The 23,398-nt window shown below is 37.4% G+C and overlaps 3 protein-coding genes across 3 annotated transcripts; all 3 read right to left on the bottom strand.

The window, feature by feature from the left end:
* Window positions 1-558: 558 nt before the first annotated feature.
* On the bottom strand, window positions 559-3,257 carry LOC120091188 (GDSL esterase/lipase At1g09390-like). The gene is made up of 5 exons (XM_039049088.2): window positions 2,257-3,257; window positions 1,998-2,183; window positions 1,686-1,843; window positions 1,071-1,341; window positions 559-984 (listed from the first exon to the last, which is right to left on the bottom strand). Exons 1-5 carry the CDS (start codon window positions 2,528-2,530, stop codon window positions 752-754), a joined length of 1,122 nt encoding a protein of 373 aa, XP_038905016.1. The 5' UTR covers window positions 2,531-3,257; the 3' UTR covers window positions 559-751.
* A 288-nt stretch (window positions 3,258-3,545) lies between these two features.
* LOC120091189 (dihydroorotate dehydrogenase) lies at window positions 3,546-13,196 on the bottom strand. Its single transcript, XM_039049089.2, has 3 exons — window positions 12,830-13,196; window positions 4,974-5,048; window positions 3,546-4,014 (listed from the first exon to the last, which is right to left on the bottom strand). Exons 1-3 carry the CDS (start codon window positions 12,989-12,991, stop codon window positions 3,853-3,855), a joined length of 399 nt encoding a protein of 132 aa, XP_038905017.1. The 5' UTR covers window positions 12,992-13,196; the 3' UTR covers window positions 3,546-3,852.
* A 1,648-nt stretch (window positions 13,197-14,844) lies between these two features.
* LOC120089784 (Pentatricopeptide repeat (PPR) superfamily protein) lies at window positions 14,845-17,349 on the bottom strand. Its single transcript, XM_039047180.2, has one exon. The coding sequence runs from the start codon at window positions 17,279-17,281 to the stop codon at window positions 15,734-15,736; it is 1,548 nt and encodes a 515-aa protein (XP_038903108.1). The 5' UTR covers window positions 17,282-17,349; the 3' UTR covers window positions 14,845-15,733.
* Window positions 17,350-23,398: the final 6,049 nt, after the last annotated feature.

Raw genomic sequence — 23,398 nt, 5'->3', positions numbered from 1 at the left:
AAGACTACATATGCTATTGATAACCTTGAAGCTAAGAAGCATAGACACAAAGAGAGTAAAGGCTTAAAAAGAAAAATCCAACAATATCGAGTGATAGTTGAGTGATTAGAGCATATGATAAGAAAGAAGTAGAAGATAAAGATCGAAGAATGAAGGTGAGCACGAAAGGAAGTGTGAATCATGATTTAGATAGTGAGAGAGAAGGGAAGAATGAAGATTTAATTACCTTTCGGGTGTTTTTTTTTTTTAACTTTCTATGTTTCTACTCTTTATTGTTTTTTTCATTTTTAATCTATTTTGTTTTGGACTAGATTTAAGTTTACTTTTAAATAAAATAAGTTGTGAGTTGGACTTTCTAAGTGGTTGAGCTTAAATTTGGGGAAAAAATGACCCAAGTATCCCTTCCCGTATCTAGAAGTAGATACACGTATTTGAAAACTTGAAAAAAAAAAAAAAACAGATACTTCAAATCACATATTAAACACATATCTGTCATATATCTGAACGTATCCATATCTGATACCGATTCTCTACACAATTAGAAATATTTGTGCTTCCTAGCCTCGAAATGTTTGCTTTTTGTGATTTTCTTATTAATAAGTTTTTGTATGGCACCCCTTTGCTTTTCCTTGATTACAGTTTTGCCAATACCCACAATAAAAAGAGCAAACGTCCTACCCAATTCCAATCAAAAGCTGAACATTATCCAAATTATATGGCTGTTTAGGTTGAGTCAAAATGAATCCAATCATCACTTGTTACAGAAGAAATTAAAGTGAAGTTTTGGAAAAGAGTATTGAGAAGAAAGTATCTTGGAGGCAAACACAGCATTTGCTGCTTCTGTATAGTGAACTCCATCCCAACTTACATACTTTAATCCTTCGTTACACGTGTTGAAGCCCGGTTGGCCACAAGTAATGCTCTGGTTGAAGTTGTATGGCGGTCCTCCATAGCCACAACACACTATCAATGGATTCTCAAACCCTGCACAACGTAAGGAAACAGCTCGAGTCAAGACAATAATTTGCTAATTCTTGTAAGATGATGACGATGATTATAATTGGCAATACCGTTTGAGACCGAGTTGGCTATGAGGTCGTATTTGATGGCATAGACGTCAACATACACAATGGTGGCATTTGTCAAAGCAGATCTTAGTTCTCCACATGCAGCTTTCAACTGAGCGTTGAACTCTTTCGCAGCATTGTTTTGGGATTGGAGGCATCCATGATTGTCAAGGTCACTGGCATTTGAAGAAGTTGCAGCAAGCTTTTGAGGTAAACAGCCCAATGGCCCTGTGTTGTGTACCCAAAATTTTTTCCCTCCATGTTCATATATATTCTACATTTGTATTGAAAAACAAGTAAGGGGGAGTAACAAAAGCAAAAACACAGGAATCCATTGACTTTTCTTCAACTTCTACTTTTAAGGCCAGAAGAATATACTGAAAAAATGGAGAATTAACTAAACGTCAGTGCTATAATCTGAAAATGGAGAGTTAACTAAACTTCAGGGCTAACTTCAAACTTTTATAATATAAATTGTATCATTTTTTATATCTACTAAAATTTGAGTCTAACACATGAGGGAGTGTTGAAAAAAATTAAAAGATTTGTCATGGCCTATTAGCTTAAAACTTTTAGGTTGTAAATAGTAATTCAACAGTGTAGAAATTGAAGGCTAACCCATATGGCATTTTTTATCTCAGAAACAAAAGATGGTATTTTCTGGATGACTTGCGGATAAGACAAGTAAGTGAATGCGGCAGCAAGATCATTTTGTCCGATGTCAATTGTGTAAAGAGCATTATTGAACCCTTCTTCATCAACCAAGTCTTTATACCCTACATCAGTTCACTTGGCTTAGAAACCTTTGTCAATAGTAGAATGAAGAGATGTCAATAGTAGAATGAAGAGATTCTTCCCATCCATTAAAAATTATTGAGATATCAAGTAAGAATGTGTGTTTAATCAACTACTATATTGAACTAGATATACCTTTTGGAATAAGCTCGAGGGAGCGTGATTGAAATTGAAGGAATTGCATAATTTGAATATGCAAACTAAATGGACGATCCTTTGGCAGAGTAGCTGAACCAGATATAGCAAAGTTGGCTCCATTGGTGAAATTTGGCCCCACAGATCGCAGATATGGGGTCAAATAATCAGAACTCACATTTTCACCTGAGGAAGAAAATGCACTTTAGTAAGAAAATCAAGCTATTGAGAATTTGTTTTGTTGGATCAGAGTACATACATAGAAAATCAATCATTAAGCGTCCATCACATAATCTTCCTGATGGTTTATGGAAGAATGTACGGCCAGTTGGGAGTCCAAATTTGAGGCCAAGTCCCTCAGAGAAACCACCTGTATCAGAATTTGAGTCGCCAAAGTTGAAAATAACTGGCTTTTGGGTGCACTGAGAATGAACAAAAAGAGGACCAGGTAGAGATAGTAGGAAGAAGATGACAGGCAATGGAAAAGGAAAGGAATTCCTCTTCGTTTTCGCCATTTCTGTAATCAGATTCATTAACCCGCTTGTTTACGGTAGCAAATGATCACAATAAATAAAGAGCAGAGAGACAACATCATATGCAGTGAGTACTAAAGATCCCAGTTGCGTTCCATGTGCTCTGTTTGAGATTTCTCTGTGTCTCAGCTAGTTAAGCACTCAAAGCCTCTTGAATTCACTAGAAGCCAAATTAAAAATTCTAAAAAAATATGATATGATCTTTTATTGTATTCCACGATTTATTAGATTAAAGACGTTTTGTCCCAATAAGACAAAAAATTAATGAATATTTTCATCCATCCAACCGACCATTAACCAGAAAGAAAAATGACAAGATCCATATAATTCTTCCTACACAAACGTTTAAAAAGAGAGTGTAGGGGCATTACTTTCTGACAAACTACAGGTTCTGTCCGATATGGGGAATTTTCTCCGGTTCTAATGCAAGTTGGTGGTAAGTTGCTTTAACTTATAGCAGAATGGTGGAGAGAAACTGCAAATCCTGTGGTCAAGCAGAAGTGAGAAAGCACAAAAAGATGTTGAATATAGTATAATTATTTTGTTTTATCTTGGGCTCGCACTATTCCTTATGCTAGTCCGTGAGTAACAGATCCCTGGAGAAAATAGAAAGAGAGTAAGTAAGAAGAATCTTATCCTGAGTATCATCAAAACTGTCGTTTTCTCTTAGTCTGTGACAAGAACCTCAGTTTTGTCCATACAGCGACTACCGACATTTAGCAACTTGATTCAATTAGTGAATGTCACATGAATATCATGTTGAAATATAATAATAATGCCACTAAAATATAATAGTAAGACAACACACGTATCAACATTACCCAGTACAAGCTACCTGGAAATTTTCTGGAGTTTATATAAGAAAAGCATGTGGAAAGGAATTCATACAAATAAGATCTTCCATAACATCAGTATATCCGAGGAGATCATGAGTATCTGAGTAACATGGATATCAGAAAGTGATTACATTAACATCTGAAAGATATAGATGGGAAAATAATATCACCACATAATATCAATCAAAAGTGATCATTTTTTATTCCCATTTTTGCCTGATAAAATGAAGGCATTTACAACGGTCCATCGATTCTAATATTCTGCAGTGTAGCTCTTGGATAGGCGGTACTGTAAGAGGATGACTCAGTTAAAGCAGATAACTACCCAAAAGTTTCACATGAATTTAAGGCTCCTATGTACTTTACAAATTGGAAAAAGAAATCAGCTGCAGAGTTGTACGCAATTCGCTTCTCCAGCCTATAACCTTGAGCAGCACTTGGTTTGTTGATACAATACAAAGTTGGAATGGCCAACTAAAGCTATTCCTATTCAAGAAAACTACAAGTAAATCGACCATCAGAAAAAGTTAGTTTCTCTGCTTTGGTTACTGCATCCATAGGGATAGGCCTGAAGCTTCGTGACGGACCATAGAAATGAGGGAAGCTATTGGAACCATCCACAAGTTCATAAATCAATCCATCACCAAGCTGTAAAGAAAAAGGTTGATGTAATATCAAATATAGACAAAGTAAAAAAAAGTAGAATGGAAAAAAGGCCAAACACTGAAAACATGTAAAATGGAAAAAAATAGGCCAAATGTTAAGGAATAAACCAATGACTCTGTTGACTGTCGGTTGTAATAAACTTTTGGTAAATATACTATTTTGGTCCATGTAGTTAGAGAATTGTTCAATTTTAGTCCCTACTTTTTCAAATATTCAAATTTAGTTCCCGTACTTTCAATAAATCTTAAAATTAGTCCCTACGATTGATTTTGTGTTACTTTTCAATTAAAAAGAAAATAATCTCCACTAGTCTTCACTCACAAATTTTGGGAACATATTCTCATTGTGTCTTTTCTTAGCGGAAATCATTATTATTGTTGATCAAGTTCTATAAAAATTCACTTCAACCCAATATTAACTATGGACTCATTTTATGTTTTATTAAAAGTACTAGGACTAAATTTAGACATTCAGAAGTATAGGGAGTCGGGGACCATATGAACTAAGTTTGTTTCATTTCACCTTGCCAAACCAAATGACTATGAAGCTAACTTTCAATAATAGAAGTAGAACATGCCTCTTGAGTTCCGTGAAAGCATTCTTAAGAACATTTTCCATTCAATTCATAGAGTTTTTGAGTATAGCCAGAGCCCTAAGCCAATGATATTTGATGAAGGATATAATTTGGTAATATGTATATCTATTGTGTTCCGTGGTTGAGTCAACAAACTAGATGATTATAATGCTAGCTCGCACGATCACACTTTGAAGTGAGGTCTCCTTTAACCTTTCCGTTGTAATAGTTGATCATCATATCACAAAATCAAAACATACACATGTAGAGCAGGGGACAGTACAGAATCACAAGAATTTATGCTTTCCCCTTTTATATTAATTGCAGATTACAGACACGAGAGGTAAAAGAAAAGGTGTTTCTGTACCTTTTTGGCCTCAATTTGAAGGAGATACAATTCATCTTTGATATTCAGAAAGAAATTCTGCAAAGTTGACTGGACCTGCAAGACATAAGACTCACGGTTAAACAATTCATAATTGTCATTTAAACTTTGGTTCTCTAAAAAATTTAACGTTTTCAAATAATACTTGCCAATCATAAGATTTGACTAGGCAATCAAATTAGCCGAAGAATATTGATCTTATGATATTCTCATGCCCTAAATAAAACTTAGAGAAACTACATTTGAGGTCTCTAAACTAGCTTTCAATGTCACCTAGCAAACTACTTTTACGTCACTTTAGTACCTTAATTAACTGACTTCTTCAACTTCCACTTCAAATCTACTTGAATCGATGAGTGTAGCATGAACAATATGTTTGAAGCTTGTAATACAATTTGTGAACACAATCCACTTTAAATCGAATTTAAAAAAAAAAAAAAAAATCTAGGAATGAACAAGGTAAAAGCTTAAGTCAGTGGGTGAGAGTAAATTTAATTATAATATCATCAAACATTATCCCCTCACTTGTAGGCTTGAAATACGATGACTTAATAAGTGGAAATGAATATTCCTTGAGGAGGAAATACCAATGCAGGGGCTTGAACACGAGACATCCTTGGACCACCTGCTCTAATAATATATTAAATCACCAATTCACCCAAAAGTTTAAGCTGGTGGGTAGAGGTAGATTTAATTATAATATCTAACACTCCCTATCACTTGTGGGGCTTTGAAATATGTAGAAGAGCCAAACAAGGGGAAATGAATATTAATTGAGGAGGAAACAAGAGCTTTTTGTACGGATGACCTTCTACCAGGTGCCTTTATGTTTTATGACCCGACCCCCACGTTCCTACGAATTATAACCTTTTGCTTACGTCTGGCACTTTCAGCCTTCCCAATTAACTCGCACTCGGGATGAGATCCCCAGCCCAACGCCTTTTTCAAAGCCTGAACCCGATGCTATCATCATAACGCGACGAAGAAATTCTATATCGGGTTAGGGATGAAGTCACCAGCCCGATTGCTTTTCCGAAGTCCTAACCTGATTTCAAATTTGCAACCCGATGAATAAAATCCATGACTCAGATGACCACGAATCGCCAAACACATGGTCTAGACTGTGGCTACTATCGTGTGAAGTTTTTGGAGTATGACGTCACAAGTGCACCGTTGGAATCATTGACCCAATCGGCGATGCCCGTATTTAAGAAACAATATACCATGCAACTTTGGGCGAATAAATTTTTTTGGTGATACATTCTTTTGTATAAAAACTCAATTCATACTACAAGTCTAATGTAAACTGAAATTTTTAGTAAATGTGTACAGTTTTTCATTAGTAACCATTCATAGTCATTAATACCGGACACCATAAATTTAATGCATGGCTTATTCGTTGGGCTAAGATGTTCATCATTGTTGCAAGGTCACGAGTAATGTCATCCGAGTCATGGATTTTATTCATCAAGCTGCAAATTTAAATTTGGGTTAGAGCTTCGGAAAAGCAATCGGACTAGTAAAATCATCCCCAACCCGATATAGAATTTATTATGAAAGCATCGGGTTCGGGCTTCGAGAAAGGCATCGGACTGGGGATCTCATCCTGAGCACGAGTTAATTGGGAAGGATTGTTAAACCCCCAATTCTATACACCTACAAAAGGAAGGGCAAGAAAGGAGATTCACAGAAGAAAGTTGTTATATAGGAAATGGGAGAGGAGAAAAACCATTGAGGGACCACCGGAAAATTACTATAAAGGGACACCTTGGGTTTCAGTGAAGGGCAGGAATTTTGCGAGAGAAATAAAGGTTGAGGGTAGCTATTAGAAGAGAATCATCAGCTCTCTCGAATGTGATGGTTTGCTTTCTTTATATTCCTTTTATCCATTTTGAGTATATTGTTACTGTTGCTGTGTTGTTGCTTGTGTGTTGTTGCTTGTTTTCTACATTTAGCTCTGTAATTCCCTTCTTTATTAATACTACTATTACAGAGGGAGTTGCTCTATTTTTCTTGCCATTCTTGTTGGGTTTACTGAGTGCAGGTAGAAGAACCTAACAAATTGGTATTGGGGCGTACAAGAGCGATGGCTTGGAAGCAGATGGAGGAGAGAATGGAGGTTAATGAGAAAGAGATCTTCGAATTGAAAGATATGCTCCTGGGTCAAGAAACTGGACAAGGAAGTAAGGGAGAACAACTCAACAAGGAAGGAGGAATCGGGAACCACAGAAGGGAGTCGCCTCAAATTGAAAGGAAAGGTGGAAGAGGTGGATTCGTCTCAAAACCAAGGGGCTGGAGGAGCTTATAAGAGCAAGTACAAGCAGCTCGAGATTCCCCTGTACTCAAATGAAAATCCAGAATCTTGGATTTACCAAGCTGAACATTATTTCGGAATTCATAAGTTATCAAACGTTGAGAAGGCCAAGGTGGCTGTTGTCAGCTTTGCTCCCGATGAAGTGGATTGGTTCCGATGGAGTCATAATCGGAAAGCCATTACCACCTAGGAAGAACTGAAGAAGAGGATGTTTGAACATTACGGACCCACTGGAGAAGGAAGTTTGGGAGCACGACTTTTGCGGATTAAACAGGAGGAGACGTACGCCGACTACGTGAAGAAGTTCATGACCTATTCGACATCTTTACCAGAGTTGGCCGAGAATGTGCTCAAAGATGCCTTCCTGAACGGCCTCGAACTGGCATTACAGGCAGAAATCATCAGCAGGCACCCAACAACTTTAGACAATTGCATGAGGGAGCCCAATTAGTTAATGATCGAAATATGGCCCTAAAAATGGCTCTGGCTGATTTGGGTATAGTTGGGCCCAATAAGCGAGAGGTCGAAAGCAGGAAAAGAGACGGAACTGCAACGGACAAAACACTCGTAAAAGGGAACGAAACCCTAACTATGAGGCAGATATCAATTCTAGTGAAGGGAAATTTTACGAAGAAAGATCCACCGTTGAAAAGGTTGTCAGGCGCTGAATTCTGAGACCTGTTAGACAAGGGTCTGTGTTTTCGTTGTAGCGAAAAGTATTCACCCAGGCACCATTGCAAAATAAGGGCGAATTGGCAACTGATGTTCATCGTGAATGAAGAAGAAGATTCTGAAACTGAGGAGGTAGAAGAGAACGAGGAGAAACCTAAGCTGAAGACAATGGAAGTAATTGAGAAGGCGGAGCTAGCCTTAAAATCGATGCTCAAATTTTCAGCGAAGGGAAGATGAAATTAAAGGGAATGATGAAGGATAAGGAGGTAATCGTGTTACTTGATTCAAGAGCTACGCACAATTTTATTCATCAGGAAGTTGTGAGGGAGTTGAACCTACCCCTGGTGAAAAAGGAAAAATTCGGAGTAGTTATTGGGAATGGAACAGCAATTCAGGGGAAAGGGATCTACAAGTCCGTCAAATTAAAACTGTCGGAGCTAGTGGTAAGAGCTAATTTTCTGGCCATCAATTTAGGACAAATGGATGTGGTTTTAGGAATGTCATGCCTATGCACAACAGGATTCATGGGCGTCCACTGGCTGAAGCTGACGATGTCTTTCCAGTCGGGTAATTCTCACGTAATTCTACAAGGGGACCCTTCCTTCACGAAGTCCAAAATATCCTTTAACGCTCTATCGAAAATATGAGAAGAGAAAGATCTAGGATTCTTGATAGAATTTCAGCACTTGGAAATCGAGGAGAACAGTAATAGCATCCGTGACGATGAGGAAGCAAAGTATGAAGGACTACCAGTAACGATCCAAATGTTACTAAAAAAAAATGAAGATGTGTTTGAGACCCCTACCACTCTGCCTCCCAAGTGTGCAATTGATCATCGCATCTTTATCATCAAAGGCTGAAAACCCATCAATGTTCATCCATATAAATATGGCCACGCCCAGAAGGAGGAGATTGAGAAACTTGTCCATGAAATGTTACAAGCCGGAATAATAAGACCAAGCCATAGCCCTTATTTGAGTGTCGTTTTGCTAGTCAAGAAGAAGGATGGGGGATGGCATTTCTGTGTGGATTATAGGAAACTAAACCAAGGCCACCATTGTTGACAAGTTCCCATTCCAGTGATCGAAGAAGCTCCTATATGAATTACATGGGGCAGCAATATTCTGTTAAACCCCCAATTATTTACACCTATAAAAGAACGGGTAAACAAGGGAATAGATAGAAGAAAGTTGTTACAAATGAAATGGTAGGGAAAGAATTTTTTATAGAGGAAGAGGTGGGGGGTGAAAACGGTTAAGGGGGACCACTGTTCATTCCTTTATAAGGACAACCTGGGGCACCTGAAGAGGCAAGCAATTTCTGTGAGATAAATAAGAGTTGAGGAGACTTTTATGGAGGGAATCTCCCAGCTCTCTCGAATTGTGTTAGGTCTTTACTGTTTCTCTTTATTTTTATTTCTTTGCAATCTACTCTCTGCAACAGTTTATCCTTCTCTTACTAAGATCTTTCCTTCGTGTAATTTGAAGTTTTCCTTATTATCAATACAGCAGAGTTTTTGTTTTCTCTCTTTGTCTCTTGTTTCTCGTTGAGTTTTCTGAGTACAGGCTAGGATCCTAACATATTTTCAAAGTTAGACCTCAGATCAGATTGCGTGAAAGCGACATCAAGAAGACCGCTTTCCGAACCCATGAAGGACACTATGAATTCATGGTCATGCCTTTTAGACTAACCAATGCCTCAGCTACATTCCAATCTCTGATGAATCAGGCGTTTCGTCTCTTTCTTCATCGATTTATACTTGTGTTCTTTGATGATATTTCGGTTTATAGTCCAGATATTACCACAATGCCACTATACCCTTTTATGAACCTTCTATAATAGCTGGTGAGTCGTAAGAACCCCCTCAGTTTAGATACATTCTTCGGTTGTGGCCACTCCATCATTGCTTTAATCTGTTCTTCATCAGCTTCCACTCCTTGTGAAATCCAATGGCCCAAGTATCATATTCTCGGCTGGCAGAATATACACTTCTTTTTATTTGCATACAATTTATTATCTCTCAGTATGTTGAATACCACTCCCAACTGTGTCTAAGTGGGCACTAACCTAACTGTTGCAAAAGGATGGTTTTGTTTGGAGTGAAAGAAGCCACACAAACCTTTGAAGAGTTGAAGCACGTAATGATGACAGTCCAATGTTGGCCCTAACCGACTTCTCTCAACTATTTGTGGTTGAAACTGATGCGTCCAAATTTGGGGGGGGGTATTATCTCAAAACTTCAAACCAATAGCCTATTTTAGCCAAAAGTTATCCCTCAAGCACAGGCCAAATCCATCTACGAAAAGGAATTCATGGCAATGGTGCTAGCAATCCAGAAGTGGCAACATTATCTGTTGGGAAACAAATTCACAGTGATCTTAGATCAGAAGGTTTTAAAATTCTTGATCGGACAATGGGAAGTCCAACCTCAGTTTCAAGAGGTGGTTAATAAAGCTCTTGGGATACGATTTTGAAATTTTGTAACAAATGGGGCTGCAAAATAAGGCAGCGGATGCCCTGTCACGTATCTGTCGAACAGCTGAAGCATATGTGTTGACAACCCCAGCCTTAGTGGATATGGAAGTGGTTCTAAAGGAGGTTGAAGAAGATGAAGAACTCCAAAAGATAATAACAATATTGAAGAACGACCCGGAGGGAAAACCAAAATGTCAGTGGAAGAATAATCGATTGTTATACAAAGGGAGGTTCGTACTGTCTCGGTCATCTTCACTAATTCAATCCTTACTACACACGTTCCGCGATTATGTATTAGGAGGGCACTCGGGCTTCTTGAGGACCTATAAAAGAATGAATGGAGAATTGTTTTGGCAAGTAATGAAGTCAGATGTAAAGAAGTATGTGGAGGGGTGCGAGATTTGCCAAAGAAATAAGACGGAATCATTGTCTCTTGCGGGCTTGTTCCAGCCATTACCAATCCCAGAATTAATCATAGAAGAATGGACAATGGATTTTATAGAAGGATTACCTAGAGCAAGGGGATATGACTCTATATCATGGTGGTTGTTGAGTGGTTAAGTAAGTATAACCATTTCATCAATCTCAGACACCCATTTTGGCCAAACAAGTAGATGAGGCATTTGTTCAAGAGGTGGTTCGACATCACGGGGTTCCAAAGTCTATAATTACTGACTAAGATAAAACTTTTCTAAGTAACTTCTAGAAAGAAATGTTCACATCAATAGGTACACAATTAAAAAAGAGCACAACATTCCACCCTCAAACAAATGGACAGACAGAGAGGGTCAACAGATGTCTTGAGACATACCTGAGATGTTTTTGTAATGAACAACCAATAAGATAGAACAAATGGATTGCATGGGTTAAATTATGGTACAATACCACTTTCCATGTTTCAATTAGAACTACACCTTATCAGGTTGTGTATGAAATACCACCCCCCTCTGATTTCATATGGAGACAGGAAAACGACTAATAATAGCGTGGAGCAACAGCTAAAAGAGAGAGATTTGGCAATAAATGCCTTGAAAGAGAACATAGTAGTGGCTCAAAATCGAATGAAGAAAAATGTAGACTTGCATCAACGAGAGTTGCAATTTGTAGTGGGAGATGAAGTTTACTTGAAACTCAAGCCTTATCGACAACGTTCGTTAGCCCGAAGAAGGTGTGAGAAACTAACCCCCCAAGTTTTATAGGCCATATTGAGTCATTGACAAAATTGGGGAGGTGGCCTACAAATTAGCTCTTCCACCAGAAGCGTCTATTCACAATGTATTTCATATTTCCCAACTAAAGAAGAAGCTAGGACAAGCTCATAAAGTTCAGCACCACCCACCGGTTTTGTCTAAAGAGTTCGAATTACAGATAACTCCTGAATTGGTATTAGGCATACGTTGGAATGGAGAGTTAGCAACTCAAGAATGGTTGGTAAAATGGAAAGGTTTACCTGAAAATGAAGCAACTTGGGAGTCGGTCTTTCTTATGAAAGAGCAGTTTCCTTACTTCCACCTTGAGGACAAGGTGCACTTCGAGAGGGGTAGTATTGTTAAACTCCCAATTCTATACACCTACAAAAGGAGGGGCAAGAAAGGAATTTCACAGAATAAAGTTGTTATACAGGAAATGGGAGAGGAGAAAAACCGTTGAGGGACCAATGACAAATTACTATAAAGGGACACCTTGGGTTTCAATGAAGGGCATGAATTTTGTGAGAGAAATAAAGGCTGAGGGTAGCTTTTAGGAGAGAATCACCAGCTCTCTCGAATGTGTTGGTTTGCTTTCTTTATATTTCTTGTTATCCATTTTGAGTATATTGTTGCTGTTGGTGTGTTGGTGCTTGTTTTCATCATTTAGCTCTGTAATTCCCTTCTTTATTAATACAACTATTACAGAGGGAGTTGCTCTGTTTTTCTTGCCATTCTTGTTGGGTTTACTGAGTGCAGGTAGAGGAACCTAACAGGCTGAAAGTGACCCTCTAACGTAAGCAAAAATTATAATTCTTAGGAATGTGGGGGGCGGGTCATAAAACATAAAGATGCCGAATAGAAAGTCATCCATACAAACAAAAAAAAAATCAAGAAACAACGATGCATGGGCTGAAACACAGTACATCTAGATATCATCTTAAATTATTAATTGACTCAAAAGCTTATGATGGGTGAATGTAGATTTAATTATATATTATCTAATAAGGTTTACCCTAGATCAGAGGAACTGAAAGAAAGTGTGTGCGAAATAGGCAAAACAAATAACAAATACACTGCAAGCTGAAATCACGATTTCTCTTGGATGTTATGCAATATCGTTTGTGGAAAGAGCAAAATTCTTCTATACGACAGGAAAGTAAAGAATCCGATGAGATTAGAGAGAGGACCTGATTGAGGTTACTGAGATGAATGAAGCCGGAAGACTTGTCGAAGTCTCCTCCATAGATATGACCAACGCGCTGTGATTCATCCCACTCCTTGGATGTACTGATTCTGTATACAAAGTCTTCCGTAGCTGCAGATTTTTCTTCCTCATTCTGGCCTGCCATTACTAAGTTATTGATTCAATCAGTCTCCAGGATCCCCTTCTTCCTCGATCTCGTCTCAAATTTCAGCTTAAAGATAGAAATGGAGATGAATTGGGTAACAGAAAATACTTCACGAATGGATGACCTAATTTCCGGAGGATCAATTTCGTGCAATGACAATGAAGGTTAGAACAAGACCTCGAGATGATCTCAACCACGAAGATTTACTAAATCTGGCTAGTTTGGTAATTATTTTGTCTTTTTGTTTTTTTTTTTTCTAAAGTTAAACTTATCGCACTACTTCTATGTTCAAATTCATTCATTTGTTATCTACTTTTCAATAATGTTTAAAAAATCAAGTCAAATTTTAAGTATTAAAAAAAATAAATTTCAAAAAGTTGTTCTTGTTTTTGAAATTTGACTAAGAATTCAATCATTGTACTTAAAGAAAAATGCAAATCATTATAAAAATATAGATAAAATAGATTTAATTTTCAAAAACAAAAACAAAAATCTAAATGGGTTACCAAACAGGGTCTTCGTTTTTTAGATTTTGTTTTTTAAAATTAAGTATAATGGTTGAATTCTTAGCTAAATTTTAAAAAAAAAAAGTTTTAAAAAACTACATTTTTTAGTTTTTTAAATCACGCGTAAAAAATAGATAACAAATGAAGAAATTTGGAGATGTAAGTAGTGTCTATATGCTTAATTTTCAAAAACTAAAAACTAAAAACGAAATACTTATCAAACGAGACTTTAGACAATCAACAAAATATAGATCGGGCAAAACTTGTAGCTTCCATCAATCCATAAGATTTAACTGGAAAATCAAAGTCTCTGTTTTTACTACATTTTCCAAGTCCTTACCCCTTGGTATAAATTACACAACATTATTTAGCCTTAAAATAAAATCCTAGATATTTTATGAGTTATTTCAAGAGTTATATCATTCTATCTTTATGACCATTATGTAAATGTAAAATAAAAAAAAAAAAAAAACTTAAAACTTAAAATATATTTACTAGAAATCATGAATCCAATGAATTTATTTGTTTTTCATTAGCATTCAAGCATTTGTAACCATCAAAGAGTAAATGAAACTCTATTTGATGTAGCGAATGAAACTATATTTGATGTAGCTTGAAGTCTTTGTCATTTAATAACATGTAATGTTTATTCTTGACATCTTTCTTAAAATTCATATAGCATGATTGAGATCTCTTTGTTCGTAACAATTACTCGAAATCACGAAGACCCCTCTATCCCAAACTTGAATGTTGAGCCAGATTGCAAGGTGGACAATTATGGCATGATCACAAGGCTTTGGCTAAAAAGTTGATGTGTGTGAATGACATTTCTTCAAGCTTAATTGAAATAGGCGTCCTAATCACTCTATCATTCCAAGTTACTATCACATCAATTTTTCATCTAATATTTTAAAATATTTTTATTTCAATGCTAGTTTTAAAATGTTTATAAAAAATCAAAGGTAATATTGCAATTTCTAAAAAATATATATATATTCTTGAAACAAAGGGCGCGAACAGTTTTTTTCTAAAATTGAATTATTTTTCTTTTTCTTTGTTACAATAGAGGGTTATAACTAAACCATTTGTAACTCAAGTTACACAAACATTGGTGAACACTTAAATACTATATTTTTTCCTACAAATTTGTTGAACTCAAAAACAGCTATCTCACTATGCTCAACTTTGCTTCACAAATTAAAATTAATATATATATATTACCACCAGTATCATATTTTATTACTGACTTTTTAACATTTGTACTCCTGCATTAATAAAAATAAATAAATAACCAATATTTGCATGGAAATTGATTATTAAAAATAAATAAACGACCAACAAACTGAATTTTTCGAAAATATCCATCCAATTTTATGTAATGCAAATAATGTTCATTTTCAAAAAGAGAAAAAGGAAAAAAAATTACTTAGATCCCCTACAACATATGCTCACACACTGAAAAATTAGAACGTTGAGAACGTATAAGAACGGGTGAGGCCTTCAAGTTTGGAACTCCCATTACCAAGAATCTTTCCCATGTATTTTGTTAAACAGAAGAGAAGGGATGGAACTTTTTCTAACTTAGAGGTCGGCTGGATGAGATTTCACACTCGAGAAAGCTGCTCGTAACAAAACTCGATGACGAAAACAGCAGAAAGGTTTAAAATTGATAGTTCTTGGTTTATCTGTCTTCAACTTGGAAAATATTTTCCATGTTCTGAAATCTGAATAGAGATGTAATCGTACTCGGTCATGGTGATCTTCATGAGCATGACACCCAGATCTGAGTTTCTGGATTTTTGTATACATTCATATCCCCATGAAGCAATAGAGTTGGTAACCCTCTTATGAGACAGTTCTTTAACCAATCACCTCATTTCTTTTCTTCCTCAATCTTCAATCCTCCAAATTCCAACTATCTTTTTGAAGTGAATAGTTCTTCATGCTTATTCGGACAATGCATCCAACACAAGCGTAAATTGCTGTCCCTTTCTTGAGGTAGTGTCTACAGCCTAATATGCAAAGCTTTCTTGAGAAGGCTATGTGGGGTACTTTTCTAGAATGCCAAAGGATTTAGATGTTGAGGCTCACCCCAAGATGTTATAGGTCGACTTCCAGCTCCACGATCTTGCTCGGCGTCCTGCTCTCGAAAGGCAGATAATACGTTGATGGTCTGTCAGTTTTTAGTTTTCACTGAGAGAAAAATATAGACCCATGACATGTAAAATAAATCCATTTAACATTGGAATGAATTTGAATTTGACAGATCCGTTGAATAACTCATTGTTTCAGGAAGGCGTTTTTGTGGATCCAAAAAACCATCCATTTTCTTTGACAAGTTCTGAAGAACCTCATGCTTATTTGCCAGTTCCATGAGTACTTTGATCCTTTTAAATGAGACGTTACTAGGCTTATGCCCCTTATCGACCATCTGCAGAAAACACCTCTCAGCTTCAATCAACTTACCCAAATCACAAAGAAAATCAAACAACTCCTCGGATACTAAAATATAAGACCCAAAACCCCTTTGAATCATATCATTCCATAGCTCCAGTGCCATTTCTACATTTTCATGCTTCTTAAACAACCTCATTAGGAACAAACAGGATTGCGTGTTAGGCAAGCAACATGTATCCATCATTCGACGATATAAATTCCACGAGCTTTGTAAGTCATTCGACCAGAAGAAAATCCTAAAGAACAAGTTGTATGTCGTTGCATTTGGACTCAGACCCTTATTCACCATTTCATCCATCAAATCAAAAGCCCCGCGAAGCCTCTTTGCAATGCAAAAATTCCGTATCGCAGCATTGTAAGCTGCAACATCAGGGTAACATCCATACTCCTTCATTTCTTTCAAAATATTTCTCGCTTTGTCGGGTTGACCAATCAATCCCAATCCCCCAATAACACTAGTGTACGTAATCACATCAGCAGCTATATCCTCATCCCTCATTTTCTCAATCACCTTAAACGCCTTGTCCATTTCCCTATTCTTACAATAAACATCAACCAAACAGTTGTATGAAACAACATCAGGTTTAACCCCCATTTCTCTCATCTCATTAAAGAATCCCTCAGCTTCTTCTGACGACTTCCAACCCGACAATAATATGTTAAACGTCTGCAAATTCGGTCTAAACTTACTCTTCAAACTGTGGTAGACGTTCCTCGCATCCATCATACTCTTCTCCTGGCACAGAGTTCTCAACAATGCATTAAAACAAGTGACATCAAACTCAGGAACAAACTTCTTAAACTTCCTAAAAGACTCCACAGTCTGCCTCACAGAACACACTTTGGCAATTCTTCCTAATACAACCATAACAGTTCGCGGCGAGATTAACGACCGATCCTTAAGCTTAATATCAACCAAAACATCCCAGATTTTTTCAAACTTCCGGCCTCTACCTAGGATATAAAGCATTGTATCAACAGAAAACGCAGTGTGATAAAATCCCCTTCTTCTACCAGTGTAATTAAAAAACTCCAATGCCTGTAAGGGATTCCCGTGGCTAAATCTAACCCTCTTAAGAACTCCATCGATCAATTCATTTGAGAGAAAAACCCGACTCGATTTCAGAGAATCCCTCATGTCTGCTGAAGAGGGTGAACTAGTAATTATGCGAAATACTGTTTCTACGTTTTCATTTAGCGATTGATTCTCACTTGCAGATGAAAATGAGTGCGAGAAGAAATTGGATAATGGGATTGGTGAGAAGTACCTAACCGGCGATTGAGAGGAGCTTGGCAGCCGGAGAATCATCGTCGGCTTCCTTGACATGAAACTGAATTGAGCTTCACAGTAAACAGAGTTTTTAGGTTTGCAGATTGAAACTTCATCACCACAAACGACGCCGTTTCAAAACGAAGGACCAATTTTAAAGGTCAAAATATATGGGTTAAACCACAAGAAAAATTAACAAATCTATTAGACCTAAAATTAAATTTTGGGTATACGACAGTAAACTTCTAATTTTCTTTTATGTACATTTATTTTAAGAAATCTGAGTAGACCTACACATATTAGACATAAAATTAGAAGGTCAAGAAATTACTAATTACAAAATCAAAAGTTTAGGGATGTATTAGATAAGATTGAAAGTTCATAAACCTATTTCACAAATTTAGTAGTTGAATGACTAAATTTATAACTTAACCCAATATATATATTTTCTTTTCTAAGCTTTCTCTTAGTTTTTTTTGTCTTTTTAAAAAATTGCTTCTTAATGAAAGTATCAGTTAATTTAATGATGTTCGTGTTGTTTTGCATGACTATTGTTGATGACAAAATCTGACCAAAGGAACTCACCTGACTTTCACGTGTCTCCATCGGTACATTTGTAATTCAAGAGAAGAAATCACTTGCAAGATAATCAAAAGAGTAATATACCGGTGTGGTGTTTGCCACGGATACTCCGATACTTAAGTCAGTACTTTGCACAAATATCAGGGCAAGTAGTTTTTAGGGAGGAGATGAGCTTAACTTCATAGAGCTGTCATGCTTTATTTATAGTTGAGTCCTAGAGGTCTTCCTTACCCAATTGGAGAAGGAACTCATTTCCTTTTCCTACTTTGAAACCGGACACACAGGGCCTAGGATCTGACCGTTGAGGATATTCCAATAAATAGGATCGATCTGGATCGGTCTCACTATAAGGGATATCATGACTTTGGCCTCAGCCTCTAGGGCCAAGGTGGGTCTTGGGCTCCCAAGGCCCACATTGGCCTCAACCTCGACCTCCAAAGCCGAAGTGGACCAAGCGGACTCTTTTGGGCCCAACTTATCTACCCTTTATTTATTGGGACTCTCCTGGGCCTGCTAAATAGGGGAAAGAGAACCTACAAAACATAGTAAAAGGACTGATCAGGTTCTTTTTCGGTGTCGTTTAATTTCCATAAATAACCACAAGTAAAAAAAAAGTATACTACTGAACTACTCTTATCACTACAAAGACGTAGCAATAATGGTAAGTCCGGATCGATCCACAAGGAAGCGCAATTTTTTTCGTTAAATCAATTTTCTATCTAGAGCAATAAATGGGGGGTTTGATGGGGATGGGAATAAATGTGTAGGAAAGTAAAATAAAGCATGCAAATGTATTAAGGATTAGATATTCTAGCTCTTGAGAGTAAATGAATTTCTATGTCAGATTGTTTTTATTAACTCATATTAATTATGCTTAACACAACATTTGTTTGATTAACCTTAACTAGCATCTACAAAGGCGGATAACTAATTAAGGCTAAATCATACAAGCAACCTGAATTAAATGAAAACTTCTAATGAAGCCCTAATTAACTAAGTGCAATCCATTCAACCAAATTTGATAGCGATCGAGAAGAACTAATTAACATTTGCATTAAGTTCTAGGTTTCTATTGTTAAGTTAATTAATTTGATAGCCAACTTGATTTGGTTGAATGGATTGCACTTAGTTAAATTGAATCAAACAATTTAGGATAAAAGACTAGACTTAAAAACTCTAGTCAAGCAAGATTCAATTTTTGTTACTCAATGACTTAGGCTAGACGAAGAGAAATACATCATGCAAACCTAAAGTTCTTAGCAATCGAAATACGTTCAAAGGAACGATCGTCAGTCAAACCCATAAACATACATTGAAGAATTAAAACACATTCAAGGATGCATAAAATAATATGAAATTAATACAAAACAATCCTCAAAGTTTTTACATAAGTTTACATCTAAATATCTAGAACTAAGAAACTCGGTTCGACGACTTCATAGACAAAGGGGAAGAGATGAATCGATCCTATCCATTGAATACAACCCAAAAATAATAAAATTCAACCTAAAAAAATGCAAGAACAATGAAAATAAAGTTGGGTGAAGGCCTTCCTTTTTCTCCATTTTTTTTGCACCCAAAAACCCTAAATAGGAGGGCACATTTATTAAAAAAAAAAAAAAAAAATCGGGCAGCTAAAGCGCTTCGGTAGAGCGCAATTGCGCTCTAGCCTTCTGCCGTTGAGTGTCGCGCCCAGCGCCACTACCCCCATGATTGATCATCCGCGCACACGCTTTGCATTTCTTTGTCAAAGTTCATAGCGCCACGGTGCTCTCGTCAACACATGCTACTACCCTCCAACGTCACGCTTAGTGCCTAGCTAGCGCAGTGGTGCTCCCTCTAGGCACAATTGGGTCATTTTGCCTCTTTTGTCATTTCTTGCTCCATTTTGGCCTGAAATGCATCCAAACGGTCCCAGTGGTCTCCTCAGCTCTTTTATTTGCAAAAAAAAAAACAAAAAACAAAAAAAACTAAATAAAGCATTAAATACCCGGGAACTGATAAGGTTTAAGTGAGAATAAATAGCTCCTTTAGAGAGCTATCAAACCCCCCTAACCTAAGCCTTGCTAGTCCTCAAGAAAGATAGAGAACACAAACACAAATTAAACAACAAAAAGTGTGCATTTCAATTTAACTCGGGCCTTAGTGCTAAATTATGCTTCAAAACTTAAAGACATGAAACTTACATTTAATGAGTAATTTAAAACTTTTTCTATTCTTCTTCATGTGTGTGTGTGATAAACTAACCTAGATGGACTCTAGAGACTCGGAAAACCTTATGACATCCTCCATCCATCTTCCCCTTACTTTTGGCTTGGGCACCCCACCAACCTTTGAACAACAAAAGTTAATCAAGAACGTAAGACTTCGACTAAGGTGTCTGTGACTCACACCCACAAAACATAAATGGCATTTCTTTTACCTAGGGGGTTAGCTTTCACACAACCCATCATAAGGACTCAATCCACTATTTTCTCATGCAATCAAGAAAGTAAGACTTCAACTAAGGTGTCTGCGCTCTAGCTTTCTGTTGTTAAGCGCCGCTGCCCCCTACGATTGATCATCCACGCGCGTGCTTTGCATTTCTCTGTCAAAGTTTATAGTGTCGTGACACTTCAGGGTAGTGTCGCGACGCTCTTGCCAACACGTGCTATTGCCTCCAGCATCGCGCATAGCACCTAGCTAGCACAGCGACACTCCCTCTAGGGGCAATTTGGTCATTTTGCCTTTTTTGTCATTTCTTGCTCCATTCCCGAAATGTATCCAAACAATCTTGATGGTCTTCTCTGCTATTTTATCTGCTAAAAACGCTAAATAAAGCATTAAATACCTAAGAACTGATAGGGTTTAGACAGGAATAAATAGCTTCTTTGATGCCTAGGTCAGTAAAAGAATTAAAGAATAGAGAAGAAGTCAGAAGTTTTAGTTTAGGATCTAAATCCCAGATCAAGTTTAAGATGCCTCATATTAAGCTATAATGATTTATTTATAGGGAGAATGAGATAGAGTTACCTCTTCCTCTTATGATAAGGATGAGATAGATCTTTCCTAATCCTAATAAGTTATGATTAGATAAATCCACTTTATCTAGTATTTATCTTCTCTTATCTTTTCTTGATTTTTGACCTATCTTGTGAGTTCCAAATTCACCCACAACTTATCTTGTCAGTTCCAAAATAACCTAGTGGGCCCTGAAAAAATTGAACTTGGATTTAACAAGCGCATGAGAGGCTCAAACCTTCAATCGAAAGAATTGGCAGAATGGTGTTTCACCACATACGAGAACGTAAAGCTCTACAAGGAATAGACCAAGAGATGACATGACAGGATTTGTCAGAAAGATCTAGTTATTGGCCAATGAGTGTTACTTTTAACTCTCGCCTTCGTCTTTTCCCAGGAAACCATTCGTTGTGCATGAAGTTTTCCCCCACAAAATCGTGGAATTAATGAACGAAGATGGCAGCAACGTCTTCAAGGTCAATAGTCAGCGAGTGAAGCCTTATTACGGAGGCTCTGTGGATCGTGACAACAAGACCATTAACCTAGGCGGGCAAGGTTGATCGCCCGTGCTGAAGAATCCCTGCGACGACTTCACTTCAACCTTTCAAGGATGTCTTCTTTCTCTTTATAACTTTTTCTTAGTTAACTTTTTGAGTTGATTTATTTGATTCTTGTTGTTTTGGGCTTCTGCTTTTTGACTTCCTGACTTTGATATGTTTTAATTTGAATTCCTATCCGATGTGATAAAAATTGTTTAATGCGATAAAAATAAAAAAGGAATATGCGTTCATATTGAGTATTATGCAAAAATTAAAATCAATCCAACTTGACGCATGGAATGCGTAAGGTCTCTGACGATTTGTATCCCGAGAGAAATTGAGTGTGTCGTCTGATGAAACGTCCTTTCGTCTTACTCGAAATTTAATGGAATGTCATTAGGTGACATCATGACCTTGTCGTTTGTGATTACCGATCTTAAACACTTATAAAACCCTCGTTTATTAAATTCATTCGTTTATCATTTATATTAGATCCCTTAAGCCCTAAACCTCTGAGCACTTAAGTTCCCTACCTTTTCTAAACACCGTTTTTCCATCCCTTCATTACCTTTCCAGAATCAATGACTTTCCATAAGAAAAATACCCAAAATTCTACCTTTTAAGGGCATCGGAAGCCTTCCTCAGCAGCCAACCGCCTCTGCTCCACTGGCTTCAATAGCCATGTCCATTCGAGAAGCTGTTTATCTTACTACCAGTAGGCGAGCTCAAGCCCAACCAAAGCCAATACGACCACCAATCTCCCGTTCCAAACCCATAATTCGTAAACCCACTTCCTTTCCGACCATTTTGGCATCATCGCACAGCCACGAGAGATAGTGCAAGGAAAATGTCTTTTCCACCAGTCCTAAACTTGTCACGCCAAAACTTCCCTTTGGAAGTGAACTCAAGAGGAAAGATGATAAGAAGGTTTTCGACAGTATCTTGAGCGCCATTGAAAAGGATGATGGCTTGGTGGAAGTTGGGTTAGTGAATCAGCCAGAAACAAGAGAAGAGCACTAGGGTGAAGCAGTGGTGGTGCCACAGAAAGGGTCAGCCCTTACGACCAAAGATCCTAAAGAGAAAGCATCGGTGGACCTTAATGAAGGACTCATCAAGGCAGTGATGGAAGAATTGGCTGCAAAGAAGAAAGAGAAATAAAATAAGACAAAGGAAGAGAAGGAAAAGAAAGTAGAGGAAAAGGAGAAAAGAAAAGAAGAAATGAAGAAATGAGGTTAAAAAGGGAAGAAAATCGTCGGCGCAAGGTCGAGTATCAAACAGTTGAGGAGTAGTCTACCACTATAAAGGTGGAAGAACCGTTGGTGATGAATTCTGCTGAGCCAACGTCACAAGTTGAAGTTAAGTTCCTGCAGGAAAGAATGGCCACATCTAAGGCCCAACCAAGGGAAGCAGAAGACGAGGATGATGTGTATGTACCTTTCATTCGACGGTCAGGAAGAATAGAAGAAGAAGAATGGGCTGCTGAGCCTAAGGTAGATAGACAAGTGACCAGTCCTGAGGTCACCGTAACTTGGTCTTTTGTGGACCTGGCTGATGCGCAGATAGCTGAGCGCATCAAGTGGGAAAAAGAAAAGATTGAGAAAGAGAAGAAGAGAAAAGCAGAGCTGAAGGAAAAAGCCCGCTTGATTATCGCATCCAGAGATTTAGTAAGAAAGTTGCACTAAGAGGAGGTTCGCCACGACAATACAGCGGAAATAGAAAGGAAGAAAGAAGAAGATAAATGTATTGCGACAGTTTATGAGGAATTGATAAGAAATGGAGGAGAAAAAGAGGAAGATAGGAGGAAAAAGGAATACAAAGAGACGCGAATGAGGACGATGAAGAGTTAAATAAATTAGAGATTGAATAATGGAGGAAGAAGCAGGAGAAAGAAGAGGAGGAAAAGAAGAAGAAGTGACAATGAGCCCGCCTCATGGAGGTTCAAGGCAAAGAAACGGAGAAGGTGTTTCAGCCATTTCCCAGTAAAGGGGCACCCAAGGCAGGAAAGAAAGAAAATGATGACTTGTTGATGGAGATAGGTGATTCTTCCCAGCAT

Source organism: Benincasa hispida, chromosome 11, assembly GCF_027475165.1.
Source record: "Benincasa hispida cultivar pf3 chromosome 11, pf3_genome.v1.1, whole genome shotgun sequence".
NCBI classification, from domain to species: domain Eukaryota; kingdom Viridiplantae; phylum Streptophyta; class Magnoliopsida; order Cucurbitales; family Cucurbitaceae; genus Benincasa; species Benincasa hispida.
The sequence above is the reverse complement of the archived record's forward strand: the minus strand, read 5'-3'. Positions and strand labels throughout refer to the sequence as shown.

What these genes read in the sequence shown, in the direction of transcription:
- LOC120091188 (XM_039049088.2), bottom strand. Translation starts at nt 2,530, where the DNA reads ATGAATCTGATTACAGAAATGGCGAAAACGAAGAGGAATTCCTTTCCT. An exon ending in AGATAAAAAATGCCATATGG is followed by an intron (nt 1,342 to 1,685) that starts GTTAGCCTTCAA and finishes ATACAAATGTAG; the next exon opens with AATATATATGAACATGGAGG. An exon ending in AGCCAACTCGGTCTCAAACG is followed by an intron (nt 985 to 1,070) that starts GTATTGCCAATT and finishes TACGTTGTGCAG; the next exon opens with GGTTTGAGAATCCATTGATA.
- LOC120091189 (XM_039049089.2), bottom strand. Translation starts at nt 12,991, where the DNA reads ATGGCAGGCCAGAATGAGGAAGAAAAATCTGCAGCTACGGAAGACTTT. An exon ending in ATCTCAGTAACCTCAATCAG is followed by an intron (nt 5,049 to 12,829) that starts GTCCTCTCTCTA and finishes TATGTCTTGCAG; the next exon opens with GTCCAGTCAACTTTGCAGAA. An exon ending in TTCAAATTGAGGCCAAAAAG is followed by an intron (nt 4,015 to 4,973) that starts GTACAGAAACAC and finishes TTTTCTTTACAG; the next exon opens with CTTGGTGATGGATTGATTTA.
- LOC120089784 (XM_039047180.2), bottom strand. Translation starts at nt 17,281, where the DNA reads ATGTCAAGGAAGCCGACGATGATTCTCCGGCTGCCAAGCTCCTCTCAA.